The sequence below is a fragment of the Acartia tonsa genome, chromosome 10 (genome assembly GCF_053477335.1).
Source record: "Acartia tonsa isolate MP-2025a chromosome 10, ASM5347733v1, whole genome shotgun sequence".
Taxonomy (NCBI): Eukaryota; Metazoa; Arthropoda; class Copepoda; order Calanoida; family Acartiidae; genus Acartia; species Acartia tonsa.
In genome coordinates this window covers 8,631,773-8,653,368 of record NC_137269.1, presented here as the reverse complement: position 1 = coordinate 8,653,368, position 21,596 = coordinate 8,631,773, and the positions used below count along the sequence as shown (strand labels likewise).

The 21,596-nt window shown below is 30.1% G+C and overlaps 1 protein-coding gene across 1 annotated transcript in view; it reads left to right on the top strand.

Annotated features, from left to right (window-relative positions):
* Positions 1-21,596, top strand: part of LOC145329328 (uncharacterized) — a 41,909-nt gene that overhangs the window by 17,681 nt on the left and 2,632 nt on the right. The window contains exons 19-22 of the mRNA XM_080173387.1: positions 14,253-14,316; positions 15,270-15,315; positions 18,545-18,595; positions 19,131-19,165. Of these exons, the coding sequence (XP_080029513.1) occupies positions 14,253-14,316; positions 15,270-15,315; positions 18,545-18,595; positions 19,131-19,165 (196 nt within the window). The remainder of the gene's footprint in view (positions 1-14,252; positions 14,317-15,269; positions 15,316-18,544; positions 18,596-19,130; positions 19,166-21,596) is intronic.

The window sequence follows — 21,596 nt, the reverse complement described above, 5'->3', positions numbered from 1 at the left end:
ACTCAAATAAAAGTTTTCAAAATTGAAAAATAAATATTTCCAAGAGATAATATTACCGATAGATAGATATATTCTATCTCTGTAGTAGATAGATAGATGGATATAATCTACTTCAGTAGTAGATAAATAGATGGATTTAAACTACCTATGTAGTAGTTAGATAGATGGATATAGACTACCTATATAGTAGATATATAGATGGATATAAACTACCTCTGTAGTAGATATATAGATGGATATAAACTACCTCTGTAGTAGATATATAGATGGATATAAGCTACCCCTGTAGTAGATATATAGATGGATATAAGCTACCTCTGTAATAGATAGATAGATGGATATAATCTACTTCAGTAGTAGATAGATAGATGGATTTAAACTACCTCTGTAGTAGATAGAATGATGTATATAGTCTACCTCTGTAGTAGATAGAATGATAGATATAATCTACTTCTGTAGTAGATAGATAGTTATATTCTACCTCTGTAGTAGATAAATAGATGGATATAACATAAACTCTTGTAATATTTGCTAGACCTCCTTTTTTAAAATAAATAATTAAGTTGATGTATGTAATAATATATTGATAGATAGATTTACCTTTGTTTTAGACATATAGATAAAATACTTATATATGTGACCTTATAATAAAGTAACAGGATGTTTGTTTGTCTGTATGTCTGTTTGTCTGTATCGAAGGATCTCGCTAACCACTGAACTGATCAGGTTCTCCTTAACAGGGTATCTTGTCATAGATCCCGGGGAGGTTTATACCTATTTTGTGGGAGAGTACAACCACCCTCCTAAGATAAATCAACAAAAAAAAAATTAAAATCCGGCCTATACTTGTTACATCTATCGGCGAAAAAAATATTTTTGGTAAATAGTTGTTTTTTAAACTGATTGAAGAGAAACAATTTTACGTGACCCAGGGGCGTAGCCGCTAGTATCTTTAATACAAAGTAGAATGATGTCTGTCCGTCCGTCCGTCCGTCCGTCCGTCCGTCTGTCTGTCTGTCTGTCCGTCTGTCCCTTAAGATATCGGTAACCAATGAACCGATCGGATTCTACGCTTCAGGGAAAATACCTGATCCTGTGGTGGTTTTATGCTATTTTCTTGGGGAATGGGATATCCATAATCCCCCCAAAAAAACAAAAAAAATCCCCCCCTCATTTTTTTAATGTGGTCGTTGCAGCACAATAGGTACATAATATTTTTTTAATTACCTCTTGGAGCAAAGCCCTTAGATGCTAGGGACACAGCCGCTAATATGTATATAAGGTAGTAAAGCTCCTATATATTGTGCAAATGGAATAATTCAGTGGTGTAAGATTTATTACAACATTCCACATATTTTTACAGTTTTTATATCCAGGATTTTTAAAGCGAAGCTTGTCTATAATTAAGTTCGGTCCGTCCGTAACGGTTAGCTCTTTTCGTTAATTTAAGCAGGTTAGAGTTGTCCTATTGATTTTAAACTTTTATGGTGATTCCTGTAGTATTTAGGTACGATTTTGAAGGCGTTACAAATCTGTAATCGTTACCAGAATGTCCGTACGTCCATTTTAAATGTTTTTATTTTTAACTTTTTTAACGGTAAATTTTTAAACTAATTCCTAGGACATCAAAATACAATGTTATAAATAAAGCATTTCTATAATCAAGTCCTAAATGTCCTTAAACGTAATACTGTATTTAAGCAGTTTTTCAACAAATTTACTGAAAATTTTGTTTCCACTTTTACACATTTATATTCTGAATATTCAATTCTGACACTCTACAAGTGTTAATGTCCTACTGTTTCAGAGCTTCGCTTCTATGGATGTGTCATCCTTGTTTATATTTATATTATTTATCCCTCAGTCATCTACATCTTTAAACACTGAGCATATCTTTGATTTATCTACATTATCTGTGTATTAAAGTTTATTTTAAAATCTATTTATAAATTGGAAAATCATAATAAAAAAGCCTTAAGATATATATATTTAAGAGAATGAGGGTCCTATGAAAAACGCAGAACTGACAAACGTCGGAGTGGACACTTAACCTAACCTGACCTATTCTAAACTATCTTACAGGACTTTTATTTACCTAAACCCTAACCTGTATACAAATACTTATTTAACTTAATATTTTAGACATTCCTAAGTTTGTCCACTCCTGAGTTTGTCCACTCTTAAGTTTGTCCACTCCTGAGTTTGTCCACTCCTGAGTTTGTCCACTCCTGAGTTTGTCCACTCCTAAGTTTGTCCACTCCTGAGTTTGTCCACTCCTGAGTTTGTCCACTCCTGAGTTTGTCCACTCCTGAGTTTGTCCACTCCTGAGTTTGTCCACTCCTGAGTTTGTCCACTCCTGAGTTTGTCCACTCCTGAGTTTGTCACTCCAGAATGAGCAATGAGCATTTTTTGAGTGTCTAATTTACACTATAATTCACCCCTTTTTTAATCTGTAACGCTATATGAATAAGATTTTCTCTTCTGCTATTTACTATTTATTATTGTAGTTCATAAAATCCAGGATATTTTAAACCAAAAATATTTGTTATGTTCCCACATGTTATTGTTGTTGTGTTGAGAATGTTGTTCAACTGCCTAATACTGGGTGGCCAACAATATTGTTGTTGTATTCAGAATGTTGTTCAACTGGGTGGCCAACAATATTGTTGTTATATTGATAATGTTGTTTAACTGCCTAATACTGGGTGGCCAACAATATTGTTGTTGTATTGAAAATGTTGTTCAACTGTCTAATACTGGATGGCCAACAATATTGTTGTTGTGTTGAGAATGTTGTTTAACTGGGTGGCCAACAAAAAAATGTGGTTTATATTGAATGCATAGGGTAGTGCGGGGTTATTCCGGTCAATTTTTTGCTTCAACATAAAAAAAAACATACTTCCCAAAAACTTTTTCCGGTTTTTAAGAGTGCAAATGAAAGATATGGCAATAACGAATTAGCCTGTCTTGGTCCCGTTAAGATCTCGCAACTAGAAGTCGGTCAAAAATCGGTTTAAAGGGCGGCGGTTGGCCTATACCGGAATAACCCCACCGGTGGGGCTATTTCGGTCAGTTGACTTTGGGGGGGTGGAACACCCCCTTAAAATATTTTTTTTAACATTTTAAACTATGAGTAGAAAGCTGGGGTCATTAGCTTTCTAACGATACTAGTCGCATGCAGATCAGACAATTTTTTGACAACATTTTCCCCATTTTAAAAAAGTCAGTAAAATCGCAAAAAAAACATAAATTTTTTTCATGCAAACTTTTTTTTAAAAATCATACTTTTTATTAAATGATAAGGTTTTTTTTAAGCTTTATACATAAATTAGGGGCAATTTCTGATTCGCAGGTTGTTTTGGATAAAAAATGACTTTTTACACTGAGTAAATTGAATTAAGCCTAGTTCACAAAAGACATAGGTCGACCTCTGGAAATTTTATGTCGACCTAAAGAAGGTTTAGGTTGACTGATTTTATAAAGGCATTTGTTAGATGTACTTATTTAGGTTGACCTACAGAATAAATTGGTCGACCTCTAAAAGTTGTTTGTGAACTAGGCATTACTCCTCTTTAATATTACTCTATGAAAAAAAAATGTACGCTGTTTAAAAATGCCTATAAAATCAACATTTTTATTTAAAAAAATATTTTTTAGCTTAAAATAAAGAGAAAATCGTTGTTTTTTAGATAATAGTAAAATCTAATTTTTAATGAATTTTTCACAAAAGTACATTCTTAAAAACCGGTTTTCTAAGTAAACAAGGAAGGATATAAAAAGCCAGTGTACAGCAGATTCTGTAGTAGTAACTCATTATTTGTGTTTTAAATAGTAGTAGTAGTAGTATCTCATTATTTGTCTTTAAAGTAGTAGTATTTTAATTGTCTTTTAAATAGTAGTAAACAGTAATTGTCTTTTAGAAACTAAGTACACATCAGAGATTTATTTGTGTTAGTTAACTCAAATTATATCTAAGTTTAGTTTAAAGTTTGTGTATTTTAGTTTAATTTAGTTGTATTATAGGGCAATTTTAGATCAATGCTGGACTTATAACTTGTCAAAGCTTGTCTAATATTTGTTTATTGTATGAAGTACTTTGAACAATGCTGGACTTATATCTCGTCAAAGCTTGTTTAATATTAGTTTATTGTACAAACTTAGATCAATGCTTGACTTATATTTCGTCAAAGCTTGTCTAGTGTTTTTTTTTTATTGAAAGATTGATTAGATATCAAATGCTGTGCTTAAATCGATATGGCTTTGATAATCTATAAGTGTTGAAATTTTTAAAATAATATTCTTGATGAAATAAATGATGATATTGTTTCAATGGTAATCTTATATTTCAATTACCTTGATATTTAATTGGGTTGCTTATTTTGAAAAAAAAAAAAAAAAACTTGGATAAGTATATGTATTGTATGTACATTTGTATGTATTTAAGTATTTGTAAAGATTGAGTCTTAAAATCATCAAATCATCAAAAGCAGAAAATTAATATTTCAATTTTCTTTAATTAAAACATTTAAGCTCATACTCAAATTTATAATGCTATTGGTTGAATAAATAGAAATTTTGTCTAGTTGATAAAGTAAGTAGAAACTGAAGTTATATCAATATTTGATCACTAAAGAGCAAAAAATATTGATTTTTTGAACCTGTGTTTAAATTAGTTTTGGATTATTTAGAAATAAAGTGCCTATGAAGAGAAGTTAGGATCAAATCAACATTATCAGGTTAGTTTCAACCAGTAATTCAATTTACTCATCTGGTTCTGGCCAGTGTTTTGGATAAAAAATGACTTTTTACACTGAGTAAATTGAATTACTCCTCTTTAATATTACTCTATGAAAAAAAATGTACGCTGTTTAAAAATGCCTATAAAATCAACATTTTTATCAAAAAAAATATTTTTTAGCTTAAAATAAAGAGAAAATCATTGTTTTTAAGATAATAGTAAAATCAAATTTTTAATGAATTTTTCACAAAAGTACATTCTTAAAAACCGGTTTTCTAAGTAAACAAGGAAGGATATAAAAAGCCAGTGTACAGCAGATTCTGTAGTAGTAACTCATTATTTGTGTTTTAAATAGTAGTAGTAGTAGTATCTCATTATTTGTCTTTAAAGTAGTAGTATTTTAATTGTCTTTTAAATAGTAGTAAACAGTAATTGTCTTTTAGAAACTAAGTACACATCAGAGATTTATTTGTGTTAGTTAACTCAAATTATACCTAAGTTTAGTTTAAAGTTTGTGTATTTTAGTTTAATTTAGTTGTATTATAGGGCAATTTTAGATTATAAATTAGGAGTGGAATATAGTATTGAATTCTAATTTGTTGATTATTACTACTCTCAACATATTATTATTTAAAGGGCGAATATAGGTTCGATATGATATGAGCTTATATCAAAGGTGCCATTACATACTTTTAGAATTTTAGAATTTTAGAATTTTATCGATTAATTTTTTTTACTTTTTACATTATTTGATGTTTTTTTTTAACTTTTAAATAATTTACTTAATGAAGGTAGAAGGAGGGTATATTTACCCCTGATTAATTGTTTTCCACGTTATTACGACTATCATTTAACGAAAGCTTTTTAATTCAACCTTGCCACGAAGCCTTGTGTAATGCTAGGGTGTTTGAGTTCTTAGGGAACCACACTAATTCCAAATTTTTTTTTGAGATTGACGGGTTTTAAGCTATAAATAGACTTATACAATTGAATATGTCAATATTTTTAAGTTATTTATAATCTATGGAATTGCACCTTTGATATAAGCTCATATCATATCGAACCTATATTCGCCCTTTAAATGATAAATGGTTGTTGAACTGCCCCGTTTGACACTTTTTATTTTCAAATTATTCCACTACTAATTTTATTGTATTAATAACTTATATTTGTAAAGGTCCTATTAAGAATCTAGAAGTAAACTGTGTTGAGTGAACCTAGTGGATAAAAGTGTAACTAATAACCAATTTTCTACAGAAAGCCCCATGCCTGCAGCTAATTGGTAGTTCAACAATGGTTAGAACTACTGCAGTTAGAAGATTTTCATCAAACCTACCTATTTTGTGTTATTAATAATTTGTTGTTTGATTAATTTAATGTAAATACACATAATGTAAAGACAAAAGTTTTATTTATTTAAATTCTGGTATTCAGAATTAAAGGTGTTCTATAGAGCTTAAAAGGGGCTTAAATTTCCCAAAACATTGAACAATTAGAAGGCTTTTCCCCTTGTGTGAAATGTAGTGATTTTGATTGTATTATTATTTTCGTTGCTAGCAGAAAATTTTACTACTTTCATTAGATTGCTGCATTTTATAATCTGTATAGATATCTTTAATTTTGAAACCAGATTTAAATAAATGTTTCAAGAAAATGTCTTTTAGTAATACTATAGCAGGCCAATCAAACAGACTGCTTAATTTTTCAGGAGAAACTGAAGTTAGTTTTAAATTTCTGCAAAAGAAATATAGTGAAAATACTGCAAATTTCTACAAATATTTGAAATTCAGTATCAAAAGATTCCAGGCTAAACATTCAAGGTTAAATATTATTAAAGAAAATCACAAAGAAGGTTTTGACAAGAACAGTTTACAGGTAAGTATAAAAGAACTAAAGTTGATAATAGAAAATATTTCAACTATTCAAAGGTTTGTAGGTTTACTTGAAGGACTAAATGATGAAGAAACTGAAAGTATTCTTTGGGTTGAACAAGAATATGATGTCTTGAAAGAGTTATTTTTAGACTGTCTCAGTAACTATGATAAGTTTGTGGATCTTAGAGCTACAGAAGCTACAGTGGTTGATGATACCGATACTGGAACCAAGAAGAATGAACCCTTGGATTATCTGAAACCAAACCATACCCATGACTTAGCTAGACAGATAGACTGTGAAAATCAAGACTTCATTTCATGTACAGATAATAAAGAACAAACAGATGTTGACCAGCTGTTCACACCTGTTACCAGTGGCTATCAGACAAAATATCCAAACAAAGTATCAAGCAAGTCTTTGTCTGAAAATACTACTTTCTATGAGTTAGATAGAAGTAGTTTAGTGCAACCTCAAATTGAAGAGATTGAGGATGATTTACTTGTTGAAGATGATGTAGAAGGTGAATCTTTAGATGAATATTTGACTCCATCTCAAGAGGAAGAAACTGGAAGTAATGTGGAACCTCAACCTGAAACTTTAGATGGAAGTTTATTTGTAGAATATCTTCAAGAGAATGAAACTAATCTCCATGAATATAGAGCTGTTGTTGATAAGATTAAATCTAATTTAATCATTACTAATGTTAATAAGAAGGAAAATATAGAGGAGCTAGATTCAAGTGTAGCTTTGGCTACCAACATTACTGTTGATGATTATGTCAACAGCAGTGATTGCTATTCACCTGAACTACCTTTTGTACAGCCTACAGATACACCACCACCTTCAAATGTAAGAAGCTTTATTATGATGGATTAATTGATCAGGCTAGACTAAACGGATGAATTTGATTGATTGTGAAAGAACTTAATTAATTGTTCTGAGTAGGTCATAAGTAAATAGAATAAACTTTAATTATAAAATATAAAGTTTTTTGTTGCATTCAGTAATAAAGTCTGAATAACAAGAGTGTAAGCTTAAATGTTATTTTAAACAAATATTTCAGTTCCATTTAAGCTCAATGTAATTAATTGTATGGATTTAAATACAAGTATATAGTACTGTACAAAAAATTAGATCAATGCTTGACTTATAACTCGTCAAGGCTTGTCTAATGTTTATTTATTGTACAGAATAATTAGATCAATGCTGGATTTATAACTCGTCAAAGCTTATCTAATATTTATTCATTGTACAAAGTAATTAGATCAATGCTGGACTTATAACTTGTCAAAGCTTGTCTAATATTTGTTTATTGTATGAAGTACTTTGAACAATGCTGGACTTATATCTCGTCAAAGCTTGTTTAATATTAGTTTATTGTACAAACTTAGATCAATGCTTGACTTATATTTCGTCAAAGCTTGTCTAGTGTTTTTTTTTTATTGAAAGATTGATTAGATATCAAATGCTGTGCTTAAATCGATATGGCTTTGATAATCTATAAGTGTTGAAATTTTTAAAATAATATTCTTGATGAAATAAATGATGATATTGTTTCAATGGTAATCTTATATTTCAATTACCTTGATATTTAATTGGGTTGCTTATTTTGAAAAAAAAAAAAAAAAAACTTGGATAAGTATATGTATTGTATGTACATTTGTATGTATTTAAGTATTTGTAAAGATTGAGTCTTAAAATCATCAAATCATCAAAAGCAGAAAATTAATATTTCAATTTTCTTTAATTAAAACATTTAAGCTCATACTCAAATTTATAATGCTATTGGTTGAATAAATAGAAATTTTGTCTAGTTGATAAAGTAAGTAGAAACTGAAGTTATATCAATATTTGATCACTAAAGAGCAAAAAATATTGATTTTTTGAACCTGTGTTTAAATTAGTTTTGGATTATTTAGAAATAAAGTGCCTATGAAGAGAAGTTAGGATCAAATCAACATTATCAGGTTAGTTTCAACCAGTAATTCAATTTACTCATCTGGTTCTGGCCAGTGTTTTGGATAAAAAATGACTTTTTACACTGAGTAAATTGAATTACTCCTCTTTAATATTACTCTATGAAAAAAAAATGTACGCTGTTTAAAAATGCCTATAAAATCAACATTTTTATCAAAAAAAATATTTTTTAGCTTAAAATAAAGAGAAAATCATTGTTTTTAAGATAATAGTAAAATCAAATTTTTAATGAATTTTTCACAAAAGTACATTCTTAAAAACCGGTTTTCTAAGTAAACAAGGAAGGATATAAAAAGCCAGTGTACAGCAGATTCTGTAGTAGTAACTCATTATTTGTGTTTTAAATAGTAGTAGTAGTAGTATCTCATTATTTGTCTTTAAAGTAGTAGTATTTTAATTGTCTTTTAAATAGTAGTAAACAGTAATTGTCTTTTAGAAACTAAGTACACATCAGAGATTTATTTGTGTTAGTTAACTCAAATTATATCTAAGTTTAGTTTAAAGTTTGTGTATTTTAGTTTAATTTAGTTGTATTATAGGGCAATTTTAGATTATAAATTAGGAGTGGAATATAGTATTGAATTCTAATTTGTTGATTATTACTACTCTCAACATATTATTATTTAAAGGGCGAATATAGGTTCGATATGATATGAGCTTATATCAAAGGTGCCATTACATACTTTTAGAATATCTATGCCAAATTTAAAAATTCAAAAAAATCCTTAAGTAGATTTTGCAATTTTCTGTTTCAATTGAACATATAATAAATGAGATTGCCGACAAAATCGTTTATTTTAGCCCTTTACAAGACTTTTTTTTGACTATTTTGCTTAAGTTTGATTGACTATTACATTGGCACGCACCTTAAAAGATAATTTAAATGTTTATTATTTTAGAATATATACTAGTTTATTTAATTTTTTAAAAAGCATAAAAATAATTTGAGTAGAAAGGCGTCAGGAGTATTGACAGGGTAAATAATACGTCTTAAAGTTTATTTTCTGTACAGAGATCTTTGATTAATTCATGATGATATAAACAACCCTTCTGTACGCATTTTCAACACACACACACACGGCCACAAAAAAACAGGGATTTGAAATCATTCTTCCTCCAAGAAAATTTTATCGATTAATTTTTTTTACTTTTTACATTATTTGATGTTTTTTTTTAACTTTTAAATAATTTACTTTATGAAGGTAGAAGGAGGGTATATTTACCCCTGATTAATTGTTTTCCACGTTATTACGACTATCATTTAACGAAAGCTTTTTAATTCAACCTTGCCACGAAGCCTTGTGTAATGCTAGGGTGTTTGAGTTCTTAGGGAACCACACTAATTCCAAATTTTTTTTTGAGATTGACGGGTTTTAAGCTATAAATAGACTTATACAATTGAATATGTCAATATTTTTAAGTTATTTATAATCTATGGAATTGCACCTTTGATATAAGCTCATATCATATCGAACCTATATTCGCCCTTTAAATGATAAATGGTTGTTGAACTGCCCCGTTTGACACTTTTTATTTTCAAATTATTCCACTACTAATTTTATTGTATTAATAACTTATATTTGTAAAGGTCCTATTAAGAATCTAGAAGTAAACTGTGTTGAGTGAACCTAGTGGATAAAAGTGTAACTAATAACCAATTTTCTACAGAAAGCCCCATGCCTGCAGCTAATTGGTAGTTCAACAATGGTTAGAACTACTGCAGTTAGAAGATTTTCATCAAACCTACCTATTTTGTGTTATTAATAATTTGTTGTTTGATTAATTTAATGTAAATACACATAATGTAAAGACAAAAGTTTTATTTATTTGAATTCTGGTATTCAGAATTAAAGGTGTTCTATAGAGCTTAAAAGGGGCTTAAATTTCCCAAAACACAGGTCTTGGAATTTCTTGAAAAAAGTGATTTTTTCCCCAAAAATTTTTTATTTTAAAAATCCTGCCAGTTTTGACAGCAGTTTTTGATACATTTTTTCTTGTCTCAAATTGGCTAGGATTGACCTACAAGGGTGGTTAAGGTGTCTAAAGATGCAAAATTACATGCCTGACAATTAACTCGAAATGATATGGGGTCTAACTCTAATATTTCAACACATTTTATGCAACAGGAATTTTGAAAATGCAAAATCTTGAATATGGACTCTAAATCTTGGAGATAGAACCCATATCCTGGGGAGTTTTTGTTAGGACATGCAAAGAGCTTTCTATAGACACCTTAAACACCTTTCTAGATTAATCCTAGCCGATTTGACATAAAAATCCAAACCGCGCAAAAATCGCGAACACCCTCTTATACAAAAAAGATGCAAGGGTTTCAATGGAATTTTAAATCTTCTAGCGGTCTTTCTAGATAGACATACCCCTTCTTACATGAGCCAATGCAGCTGATACATCTTCAGGCAAATATTTAAGGCGTTCCTTTGGGTGATACTCTTCCCATTACTAAAAATATGTGTCTGAAAAATTTTTAATGTCTTTACAAATAGAAAAGCTTAGGCAACAAAACATGACATAATACAAGCAGTAAAATGACTAGTAATGTACATCACACAACAGGCAAGGCAATGATTAAAGCTTAGGTCATGCATTTAGGTTGGTTATGCTTCCAGATCACCTAAATTAAACATTAGGGTATTATACAGTTATAAATACAGTAATAAAAAAAGTAAAAAAAGTGACCGGAATAGACCATTTTTTTTAGACGAAAAACAAATTATGAAAAAATCAAGTTAGAACAACGCCTCCAATTGCAAACGATAAATGAAAGCCATATCTTTCATTTTACAAAAACCCGGAGGTCGCTAGGACTTACCATTTTTTCACAATTTTAGGTTGAACATGGCCTATTTTGAAAAAAAAAATTTCAAAATTTTTTGCAACTTTTTGAGGGCAAAAAAATCATAGAAGGAGTGATCTGACAAAAATTTGCTGAAGTAAGAAATGAAAGTATAGGCAATAAACTACAACTTTTCTTTTTTTCTGAAGATCTCTCGCAAACGTTTAGAACACCGGTAAAAAACGTTTTTAAATTGGTCGATTGACTGGAATTGTACCCCCCGACCGCATTAACCCCGCACTACCCTATTAAACCACTTTATTATTTAACTAGCGGCTTCGCCCCTAGCCTCTAGGGGCTTCGCCCTATATAGTTTTGGGAAGTCAACCCTCCTTAAAGGACGCCTGCAAGAAATAATACGCTTTACCTGCTGAAAGACTGCCACAAGAAGACCCAATACCCCAAATTATAAGCCTTCAGCTTCAATAACAAAAAAGTTCTAGGCATTTCAAAATAGCATTTTATGTACAATGGAATTTTTGAAAGATTTCCAATGCTCATAAAAGAAAAAACAATATTAAATTACGTTGCCTAGACATAAAATTATAACCTTATCTTTGTCAGAAACTTAGATTGCCTGTAACTGATTACATTTTTACAATAAAAACACCACATTTCATAGTCAAAATCTATGAAAAAAATTCGATTTAAATTGCATTTTTTAACGAAAATCATAGCGGAAACAAAGGGGTAAACTAATACAAGCTTAGCTGTGATTGGTTGTTAAGCTGATTCAGCCTTCTGATTGGCTACAGTACATTCGGTACAACGCAAGTAAAACTTAATTTTTTTAATGATTTTGACTATAAAAATGGGTATTTTTATTGTAAAAATATAATTAGTTACTGGAAACCTAAATTTATGACAAAAATAAGCTTATAATTTTGTTTCTAGGCCACGTAGTTTAATTTTAAAGTTTTCAACATGAGCATTGCAATTCTTTCAAAATTTCCATTGTACATAAAATGTCATTTTAAAATGCCTAGAACTTTTTTGTTATAGAAGCTGAAGGCTTCAAATTTGGGGTATTTGGTCTACTTGTGGCAGTCTTTCAGCAGTTAAAGCGTGGTATTTCTTGCATGCTTCCTTTAATAGAAATATTCAAAAAAATATTCTTTGTTTAATTACTCTGTGATAAAATTAAACCCAGGTTGTGCGCTTTATGCACAAAAATTTTAATTTGTACAAATTAAACCCAGGTTGTTTGCCGTATACAAAAAAATTTCAATTCGTAAAAATTAGACCTAGGTTGTTCGCATACACAAAAATTAAAATTTAAAAAAATATATTTTGATTTTTTTTTTGGGGGGGGGGATTCATGGGGGCTTTGCCCCATGTTGCAGTGGGGTTCCCCCACCCCAATTACTGGTTTTTGTTTAAAAAAATTAAAAAAAAAAAAATTTGGAAGTGGTGATTTTTTTATTTTTGGGGGGGTTGGAGTGTCCCACCTCCCAAGAAAATAGCTTAAAACCACCAGAGGACCAGTAGGTATATTCCCAGAAGGGTAGAGCCCAATTTGATCAGCAGTTACTGAGATTTTACAAAAAATGTATAAAAAAAAATTTTGGGGGTTGGATTTTTTTTATTTTTGGGGGGTTGGGGGTGTTCCACCCCCCAAGAAAATAGCCTAAAACCACCACAGGACCAGTAGGTATATTCCCTGAAGAGTAGAATTCGATCGGTTCAGTGGTTACCGAGATCTTAAGGGACAGACGGACAGACGGACAGACATCAAGCTACTTTGTATTATAGATTAACTTCCAAAATATAGCCTTTTCTCAAAATAGCTTAAAACTTGCCCTTGACAATGCTAAGATTCCCTAAAAAGTATAGAAGCGTTGGACATACTCAGCTTACAGAATATACGGACAAAATATTTTCCGCTTTCTTGGAAATGTATTAACCTTTACAATTATTATCTTATTTGAATTATAAACAAGTTATTTTGTTTATCTTTGACTTTAACAAAGCAATCGATAATATCTAGAATTTTCTTTTATCAAAAAATAACTAAACCTTATTCATTTATTTATCAGCCTCAGGTTTATCCATGAATATAAAAATAACAGGGTGTATGTATGTGTGAGTGTGTGTGTTTATGGGTGTGTGTGTAGGTGTGTGTGTATGTGTGTGTGTGTCTTTAAATGTTTAGCAAAGAATTTCGCTAACCGTTGAACTGATATTGGTCCCTTTTACAGTTAAGATTCTCAGGTTAGGAATAGTTTTTTCTCGTATCGTATTTTAAACGGCTTTCCGCGGATATAGAATGTACAATTATAAGATTAAAACTAGTTTTTAAGCCCCGTGGTGCCGAAGGCACCGGCTAAAAAAACTAGTTTTAATCTTATGATTGTACATTTCCATATTCGTAGAAAACTGGATATAATACGATGCTAGACATAGTTTTTTCGTATTCATGAGAACCGGTTCCTTTCCACCGGATTCAAATGAATACGAGAAAAGTTTTAACTATTTTATGAAAGTGTACCACCATCCTTCCAAATGAAATCGACCCTAGAAAAAATTCACTTACAAAAACATCTATATTGATTTTTCTCTTTACAACTAAATTAAAATTAGATATTTGACTCCTACAAGAAACCCAAACTTAATACATAATAAATTTAACTTAACTCTCTTTATATTATATTTATTTTCTTTAATTTTTTTTCTTCTTTTCTATCTATCCATCTGTCTATCTTTCTATCTATTTTTTTTTAATGTAGTGGAGCGACCTACAAGAAACCAAAACCTTATTTAAAGTAAATTTTTCTATCCACCTATCTAACTATCTATCTATCTATTTAGAAAATGTAGTAGAGCGACCTACAAGAAACCCAAACTTTATCTATAATAAATTTGCATATCTAAGGTGAATATAATTTATTACTTTAAGCTGAGGGCACAGGGTTGAGTAACTGTAAGAAAAATCGAAATATTATTACTTGGATGATGCACAAGATTTACATGTACTCTGATAAAGTAGTTGGCAAGAATACCCTTTACCCTATCCACTTCACCTCCATCTGGATGAACGAACTGACCAATAAAAGAGGTCCATAATAGCAACAACAAATTTTCCCCTGTCAATATATCCACGTATGTCCTATATCAATTTTTAGAGTTAAGCAATATTGCAAATAACGTTGGTTATTCGATCTATGATTTAAGAGATAAAAAAAGAGGTCAACAAAAAAAACTAATAGTATATCTAAATTCTATGGATCATTTTACATCTACTACTTACTAAAAACACTGGACAAGATATTTTAAATGAAAAATTAAAAAGTTAGGACACCTTTTTTATAAAAATTTGTGAAACACCGACTAGCATTTTTTTTTAAATCACAAACGTTTTTTTTTAAAGGGATTCAACAAAATAGATTTTTTCAATAATTACTCAACAGAATTCAAAAAGTAAGGTGTCAAATTAAAGAGCTTACTATTTTTGTTCATAATGGCAATTTTTTTGTTTTTTTAGTACCTTAAAACCTACTTAATTTTAAAAAAAACCTTAAATTACTTTAAAAATAAGAGGTCTACAAAAAACGATTGCATATCTAAATTCTATGGACCATTTTACATCTACTACTTAATAAAAACGCCGACAAGCTATTTTGAATAAAAATAAAAAAGTTAAGACACCTTCTTTATATTAATTTGTGATCTGGTTACCATAACCGATTCAACGATGCTTTATTTTTTAAGAACCCACCTCTGTATGAATAGTGAGGTTATTATGGAATATGCGAGCCAGACGGACGTACAGACATACATTTATCCGTATTGTAGAGGAGTTGCGCTACTAATGAACTGTAAATCTAGGAGTGAGGGGCTTGAGTCGAGAGAAATGGGAATGGAATTAATAAAGGTATCATTTAAAGGCAAAGCTGCTCTATAATTAGGGTCAGTCCGTCCTTCCGTAATGGTTTAGCTGTTTTCATTTATTTATGTTAGAATTGTTCTATCGATTTTAAACTTTGCACGATGATTTAAATTAGGTCCGATTTAGGAAGCGTAGGAACTTTATAATGATTTTTAAAAGTTTCGTACGTCCACTTTAGACATGCCGGAATTAAATTTTTTTAAAAACGCCTTTTTGTGATATAATTTCCCTATTCATCTGATTTTTTGGAATTATGATTCCTAGAACAACAAATGTTCTGTATTTATGCTATTTTTCAACAAATTTATGTTATGCTTATTAAGTTCTGACACTCTACAAGAGTTATTGTTCGTTTGTCCTTTCTTTTTATTTTAGAGCTTCGCTTTTATTGATGTTGTCATCCTTGTTTGAATATAACTTATATCGTTTCAATAACCGTTACACGACATAAATATATTTTTTTATACTTAAAAATATAAGTATCGAAATGTCTGACTGTCTGTCTTTACTAAATACCTCTTAACCGAGTAAGTTTTGGCCGGGAGGGAGTGAACATTGGACTGTAAATTAAACTTGTATTCAAAGTTTTATACCTACGTTGTCTTCTTTTTGTTAGCCGCAAAACTTTGTATTCTTTAATTATATTTGATAAAAAATAGTAGTTTCTAAACTTTTTAACCCAAAAGGGTAATTGTATTTATCATTATTGGGTAAAGATATCAATTTATCGTCCAATGTCTTATCCCTGTAGATCCCTGAAGTTGGAGTAACGTTAATTTTGGGTCCTATTTAGATACTTTTTGAATATAATTAGTCGTCCAACCGTCTGTAACATCTAGCTCTTATCGTTAATTTGGACATGCTAGAATTTCAAACTTTGAAATGTGATTCTTAAAACAGTTATTACCCATTTAGAAAGCTTTATAGTAGAAAGTCCGTATGTTCATTTAAACATGCTGATTTTTACCTTTTTAACAAAATGTAATGATTCCTATGACACCAAAGTATAATATTATATGCTAAGCTTCTCTATAAGTAAGTCCTTAAAATGTAAGTATATCCTTAAACAGTAACCTTTATTTAATTAATTTTGTAACAAATTAATACATAATTTTGTTAATATTCTGATTTTAAGGTCTTAAAAGTTATAGCTTTTTATGAAGATTTCTGAAAGGATGTGAAATTGTATTACGTATTTATCGACAAGCTAAACAACTAAATAGAAAGTTTATTTAGTATTTATTTCTAATATTACCATTAATATTTTTAATGAAAAAAAATCTACGAAAATTTTTTAACAAAAATCTTCCAACAGTTATTGATAAAATCTTCAAATTATTTGAAAATTTTTCAGTGTTTAAACAATGGCTTTGCAAGAGAATTGTCCCGACTTGGAAACTAAATATTTTGTCCTTCCAGATGGAACCACAAAAGAGTTAACCAGCAATTTATTTGATGGAAAATATGTTGTGATTGTTGTCTTTTACGCAGCATTTCATGATATATCTACTGAGGAGCTGATTTACTTTGATAAGGCTATTGATGAAGTTGACGAGAATACAGAAATCATCGGCATGTGCAGAGAATCTACTTTTGCTATTGTTGACTGGATGAATACTATTGGTTATAATTTTCAAAACATCAAAATAATCTCTGATCTGCGAGTGGACGGAATGGTTGGAAGGTTTGGAGCCAATGGCAACAAGGGTTATCCAAATCCCTATACTGCCATCATAGATCCAAATCAGAAAATAAGACACATCTGTGAACACACTCCTCATATTGGGAGAAGTGTCAGAGAAACTTTGAGAATCCTCTGCAGCCTGCAGCAAGTTGATTACCACTCTGGCGGACGCCTGGCTCCAGCTAATTACATACCTGGAGATGACTGGTATATTAAGAATACAAAGATGGGAGTCAATTCTTATTACAAGAATAAACAGTATTATCTGCAAAAGTATCAATCAGAAGAGGAGGCTAATCAGCAGGCAGAGTTCCAAGAAACATCCACATCTACACCTAGACAATCAATCAATGGTTCTATGGAAGGATCTGTTTATGAAACAGCTGCAGGATCTCGCAGTGTATCTGGAAAGGGTTCAGTAGCTTTCCCTAAGCCTGCAAGCAATTCTGATGTTGAATCTCAAGACACCTTGATAACACAGTTAACTGGAATGGCCTCTAAAATGTTTTCTAGTGACAAAAGAAATCTTAACAAGAAATTTTAGAATGCATAGTTTTTAAAATTGTAAATTTATCTAATAAAATAAATTTAAAATTATTTTTATTTGCTGTTATTAACAAAATCAAACTATCATTCAACTGTGCATTAGTTCTACCGTCTTGTTTTAGAACTTCACTTTTATGACTGGTGTCATCCTTGTTTATGCTATAACGCAAAAAAAATACACATTCTAAAATGTTATATAAGTTTTATGTATACATATATAATGTTTTTTTTTTCAAGACACTTATGTTATAAATATTTAATATGATGCATGTCTTTACAGAAACAGGGTCTTATATTCAGTAAATCAAATCAATTTGAATCATGCAATGGTTATAAAAATGTCTTGTTTTAACCTAAATATTCCTAATATATGTACATTTTAAAAATTTTGTGGGGGTAGGGGGGGGGGGGGAAACCTTTCTAGGAATCATTGTTTTTAGGAAGCAAAGCATCTTATCTTTTTAAATGCAAAGCTTTTCTATAAATAGGGTCGGGCCGTCTGTACGTCCGTCCGTAACGTTTAGCTCTTTCCGTTATTTTGGCATGTTTGAATTGTCATATCGATTTCAAACTTAGTATGGTAATTTCTGTAGTAGTTTGATTTAGAAACCGTAGCAACTCTATAATCGTTACCAGAATGTCCGTATGTACATTTTAAACATATTGATTTTTTAAAACTTTTTTAACAAAAAGAATTAATGTGATATAATTATCCGATTGATCTGATTTTTGGATTACTGATTCCCATGATAACAAAGTACAATGAATCTCTATAATCAAGTCCTTAAAATGTAAGTATGCCCAGTATTTAAGCAGCTTTTCAACACTTTACTTATAATTTTGTTTCGACTTTTACACATTTATATTCTGATTGTTCAGTTCTACGATTGGTTCGTTTGTCGGGCCGTTTCAGAGCTTCGCTTCTATGGATGTTGTCATCCTTGTTTTCAAATGTTTTTTTATAAACATACATACATTTTGCAGGTGGACCTTGAGACTGAGAAAATAGTTGGGAAAATATCATGTACAAATAAGGTAAAAAAAACAAATTATTTTTGTAATTTATTTATTATGTGTGGTATGTTGTGTTTAAAAAATAGTTATATATGATAAGTACTAGCTAAAAAGATACAGATATGGTTTTTCCCTTAAACATTGACACCCCCCTTATTCCAAAATCTAGGAATGGTGAACTTCAGGTGTTTTTTTGTTTTGTTTTAGGGGGTTGGATACATCCCCCTAAATCCCACTTCTGCACGCCTATGAATAGAATACAAAATGCAATTTAACTATAATACAGTTTTATTAAAAACTCAAGAATGTAATACAAAATTGATGTCCAATAAAAAAATATTAGTTCTTTTAAAGGGGGGGGGGGGTGAAGGGTTCTTTATCAGTATATTGCTCTTACGTAAGTCAACCTATTAAAAATATTAAAACATGATAAAATGGTCAAAACATTGTATATATAATCTCTTTTCTGTTATGATTTTGTAATTTAAGGTAAGTGGATAGCATCTAATATTAGCTCATATTTATCTCCCTCTCATGAGAATTTTTAAATTTTTAGGATTGTATTTTTAATGAACCTTTATTTATTCCCAGGTAATATTTATTAGAAGAGAGGCTTATCTGTAACTCAATTTGTCCGTCTATCCATCAGTCTGTATTTGGATTAATAAAATCATTAATAATAATGTTATAAAAACAAGGATGACAACATCCATAAAAGCGAAGCTCTAAAATGAAAGAACTTACAAACATTAACAATTGTAGAGTGTTAGAACTGAAAAAATGAATGTTAATGCATAAGTCTATACAAAATGTAAGTATTTTTTTGGCAAAACTGATTAAATACATGATACTATTAAAGGACATACTGATGTGTTTAGGACTTGATTATAGACACTTTGGCCGAGCCTTATGATATATATACACTAAAACATGAATGCTGCATACATGATACAAACAATGGTTTCTGCCAGCAATTTTGAATCAATTGTCTGTTTTAATTCAATTCAAAAATAATTTGTCAAAAAAAATGTGGCATCGATTCTAACTTTATGCTTCGCTAAGGAGGGTATAAAATTTTGTTGGTACATTTCTAAAATGTGGTTTTTTCTAGCAATCCGAACCCTTCTACTCCCCCTTCCCTCCCCTAAATAAAAATTAGCTTTCTATTCATCTTTCAAAAGAAATTATACGAACATGTGAAAAGTTTAGTATATATAATTTTTCTGATTTTTTCATTTCTTTGCTGTAAAGAACCCAGTATATTTATCTAGCTGGTCTGTTTAGCTAAGGTGTACATACAGGATGATTGATATAGCATAGACAATAACTAGCTATCTATCTAGTTAATTATTCTATCTATCTATCTCTCTCTCTAGCTATCTATCAGGTGTACAGGGTGATTGATGTAGCAAAAACAATAACTATCTATCTTTATAGTTAGTTATTCTCAAGATCACCAACACCATCTATCTATTTAGTTATATTCAAGATCACCGACATTATTTATCTTGTTAGTTATATTCAAGATCACTGACATTATTCAGTGTATCTAGTTTAATATCTATCTATCCATCTAACTTATCTATCTATCTATTTATCTATCTATGTATCTATCTATCTATCTATCTATCTATCTATCTATCTATCTATCTATCTATCTATCTATCTATCTATCTATCTATCTATCTATCTATCTATCTATCTATCTATCTATCTATCTATCTATCTATCTATCTATCTATCTATCTATCTATCTATATATCTATCTATCTATCTATCTATCTATCTATCTATCTATCTATCTATCTATCTATCTATCTATCTATCTATCTATCTATCTATCTATCTATCTATCTATCTATATATCTATCTATCTAGAGCTGGAAGTCTAGAAGAAGATGATGGATATATTATGGACATAGTTTATCATCCGAGGTGACAAATATATGTATCATGTACAGGGCTCGGCAGCCGCGTGTAAGCCAAGGTGTAGTAGTCATTTTTTAAACTTTAAATTGAGGTGGATGTCGAAACCTGTTTCTAAACAGCAGACATTACATCTTTATGAATTTATTTTTTTGCACACAATTTGGCTTAAACTTGAGGCTTATGCGCGGCTGCCGAGCCCTGATTATGTACAACAACATTCTAATATAATATGAATTATTTGGACGGTGTACATAAATTCTAACAGCATATCGCCTGTCCTTTTTAAAGCGAAACTTGTCCTAATATATAAATTTTTGCATTGAAATTTATCTATCAATTAGGCGCATCGTATTATAAACAGATTTCCGCGGATATAAAATGTAAAATTGTAAGATTAAAACCAGTTTATGTATATTTTTATATTCGTATTATAACTGAATTTATAATACGATGCAAGACATTACGGCTGAAAACCGGTTCCAATCCACAGGATATTAATCGGATTCGAAGTGATACGGAAAATGTCATAATTGAAGTCTTTTGTCCGAAATTATTCAATGTTAAAAAACGTTGTAACCATTTTAAGTTTGCTTTTAGTACATAAACACTGCAGTCTTAATGTAATGTCTCTGAATTCGTTGAAATTAAATGAAAACAAGGATGACAACATCCATAAAAGCGAATCTCTGAAATGGTAGGACGAACGAACATTAACTCTTGTAGAGTGTCAAAACTCATTAATCAGTATATAAAAGTATAAAAGTAAAAAAAAATTGTATTTAAATTTGGTAAAAACTGCTTAAATACAAGATAATGTTTAAGGACATACTTACATTTCTAAGAATTGATTATAGAGAGGATTTGCTAAGAACATTGTAATATGTTGTCTTAGGAATCAGAATTACAAAAATCAGATAAATAGGATAATTAGATCATATGAAAATCTGTTGTCAAAAAGCTAAAAATTTGCATGTTTTCAAAGTACATACGGACTTTCTGGTAACAATTATAGAGTTGCTACGCTTCCTAAATCGTACTTGATATTTCTTTAATAATATGAAATAAACATTTAAGGAGTGAGAGTTCAAGTTAT